The sequence below is a fragment of the Terrapene carolina genome, unplaced genomic scaffold (assembly GCF_002925995.2).
Source record: "Terrapene carolina triunguis isolate 2854851 unplaced genomic scaffold, T_m_triunguis-2.0 Scaffold16102, whole genome shotgun sequence".
Classification (NCBI taxonomy): domain Eukaryota; kingdom Metazoa; phylum Chordata; order Testudines; family Emydidae; genus Terrapene; species Terrapene triunguis.
In genome coordinates, this window is record NW_020680453.1 from 109 (window position 1) to 2,137 (window position 2,029).

General features: G+C 51.4%; 1 protein-coding gene across 1 annotated transcript; it reads right to left on the minus strand.

Annotated features, from left to right (window-relative positions):
* Positions 1-547: 547 nt before the first annotated feature.
* Positions 548-2,025, minus strand: LOC112122615 (adhesion G protein-coupled receptor E1-like; the record flags this gene model as incomplete). Its single annotated transcript, XM_024221372.2, has 4 exons — positions 548-655; positions 734-893; positions 1,162-1,253; positions 1,993-2,025. Coding segments are annotated over 4 exons (393 nt in total), but the record flags the coding sequence as incomplete, so codon positions are not given.
* Positions 2,026-2,029: the final 4 nt, after the last annotated feature.

Below are 2,029 nucleotides of genomic sequence, written 5' to 3' on the forward strand. Positions count from 1 at the left end.
CCTGGCAGAAGGGTTACACCTGTCAAGAAAAGCAGAAAAATGACAATAGGTTCCAAGGCCACTGAGATTGTAATGTGCAAACTGGCGGGTTGTCTCTGGGAGGCAACACACAAAGCCCCTGGATCCTGACCCATAGGGATAATGGAGCCAAGGGAAATTCTTCACGGTGCTGACTGCTCATTGGGGATGATCCATCTGCACAGACAAGGTTTCAATCCCAGGGGACAATCTGATCTATTCAGATCATTACACTGCAAGAGCCAATGCCTGCCTAGCCCACAGTGAGTGACCCCTGGAGCTCCCAGGAGAGCCAAGGGAAGGGAACGCGGAGGTGCCAGGACAGGACATTCTGTTCTGGTGCCTAAGACATCTAGGATACTCCTGGATAGTGACTGACTCTCACTAACACTTGCAGTGATGTTCCCAGCTGGCTCACAACCAATCCTGCGTCATTCGGGGGACACAGCACCTTTACAGCAGTAATGAGACCCAGCTAGAGATGACTGTGTCACAGGCTGGTACTAGAACAGAGCAGAGGACCTCTTACCGTGTTGGTGCTGGGGGTGGGGACAGCAGACATGGATAGATCGGATGTCTGAGATTTTGTGCTGTACGTTCGGAATCCCTTGATCCATCTCCTGTACTCCTCTTTCACCTGGAGAGTGAGGGACACGGTCACTGCACTATGTAAGGTGAAGGTGCTGGGTGGGCGCTAATAGGCTGTGGGCATTACCTGGCGATTGAGGAGACAGTGCACCAGGAAGATGAAGGCTCCCTGCAGGCTGTTGACAATGAAGAGTAAATACTCTATGACGATGAATTGTGAGAGGGGAGCAAGGCTCCATGTGCAGCCCAGAACGAAGAGCTGGGCAATGGCTTTAAAGGTCAGTAACCTGGATAAAGGCAGATGGAGAGATCCCGTTATAATAACCCTATGGAGAGTAATTGGGTCAGGAGGATCGGGGCAGAATGGGGTGGAGCTACTGGCCCTGGCTTTCCTGTGTGGGACACGGTTACTGTCAATAAAAACACTGTGTTTATTCGTTCCCATGGATCCTAGATATGCTGTTCCCCTCCTGCAATCCCTCACACCCTCCCTGTGCCAAGGACCGTCCAAACCAAGGCATCTGACCCTCCAGGATTTTTTTGTTGCCTTCTCACCTGTGCTCTCTGAGGGTGGACACATCTGCATTGAGGGAGGAGAGTGTTTTTCTGAGGATCCACAGAGTCAGGGCAAAGAACATTATATTTATCTGTGGGAAGAGTGGGAAATATTTCCTGTAAAACATCCCATCCGGGGCCGGTGACTCCAGCTGAGGCAGAGAACAATCCCAGGGGACCGAGCCAATCACCCCCTCTCCTGTAATATCCCCTGGCAGCTCTCGGTCCCTTCCCATGCGTGGAGCTGACAGCACAGCCAGGGCTGAGATGGATCAATGGGATCACAGACGCCAGATGCTCCTCAAAGTTAAATATGGAGCCTCTTCAGTGGAGTCAGTAGCAATTTTGTGTTTACACTGGTGTAACTGAGAGCAGGATCTGGCTCAGAGATTCCAGATCCTGCCTCTAGAATACTTCCTGCCACTTTCAGAGTGTAACGAATTCCCCGCCTCCCCAACTTCTACAGGGTGTAGGGAGGAATATGTAGGGACATTTGTTTCCACCCCCCTAGAAAAACCACTGCTCATTGGGGATGCAGCCTTCTCCCTTCCTTGTTCCTTGGGTCATTAACTAAACTAGATCACACTCGTGCTGTCTTTACTTGGCAAAACTCCTGACGTCCATGGCAGCTGTGCCCGACTAAAAGCTGTAGGCCTGGGGACACAGCCCAGGGACTAATCCTGCGACTAACCCAGCAGATGAGCCAGGTGGGACCTAACTGGATTTTTCCTTGTATTTTATATACCACGTTCTCCTCCCTGCTTCACTGAAATAAATGGGGTTACAGAGGTCAGAGGAGAATGGGGCCCTGTGGTTCTGTGAGGTACCCACCAGGATTATGGCACAGACTGGACCCAGGAAGCTCCAA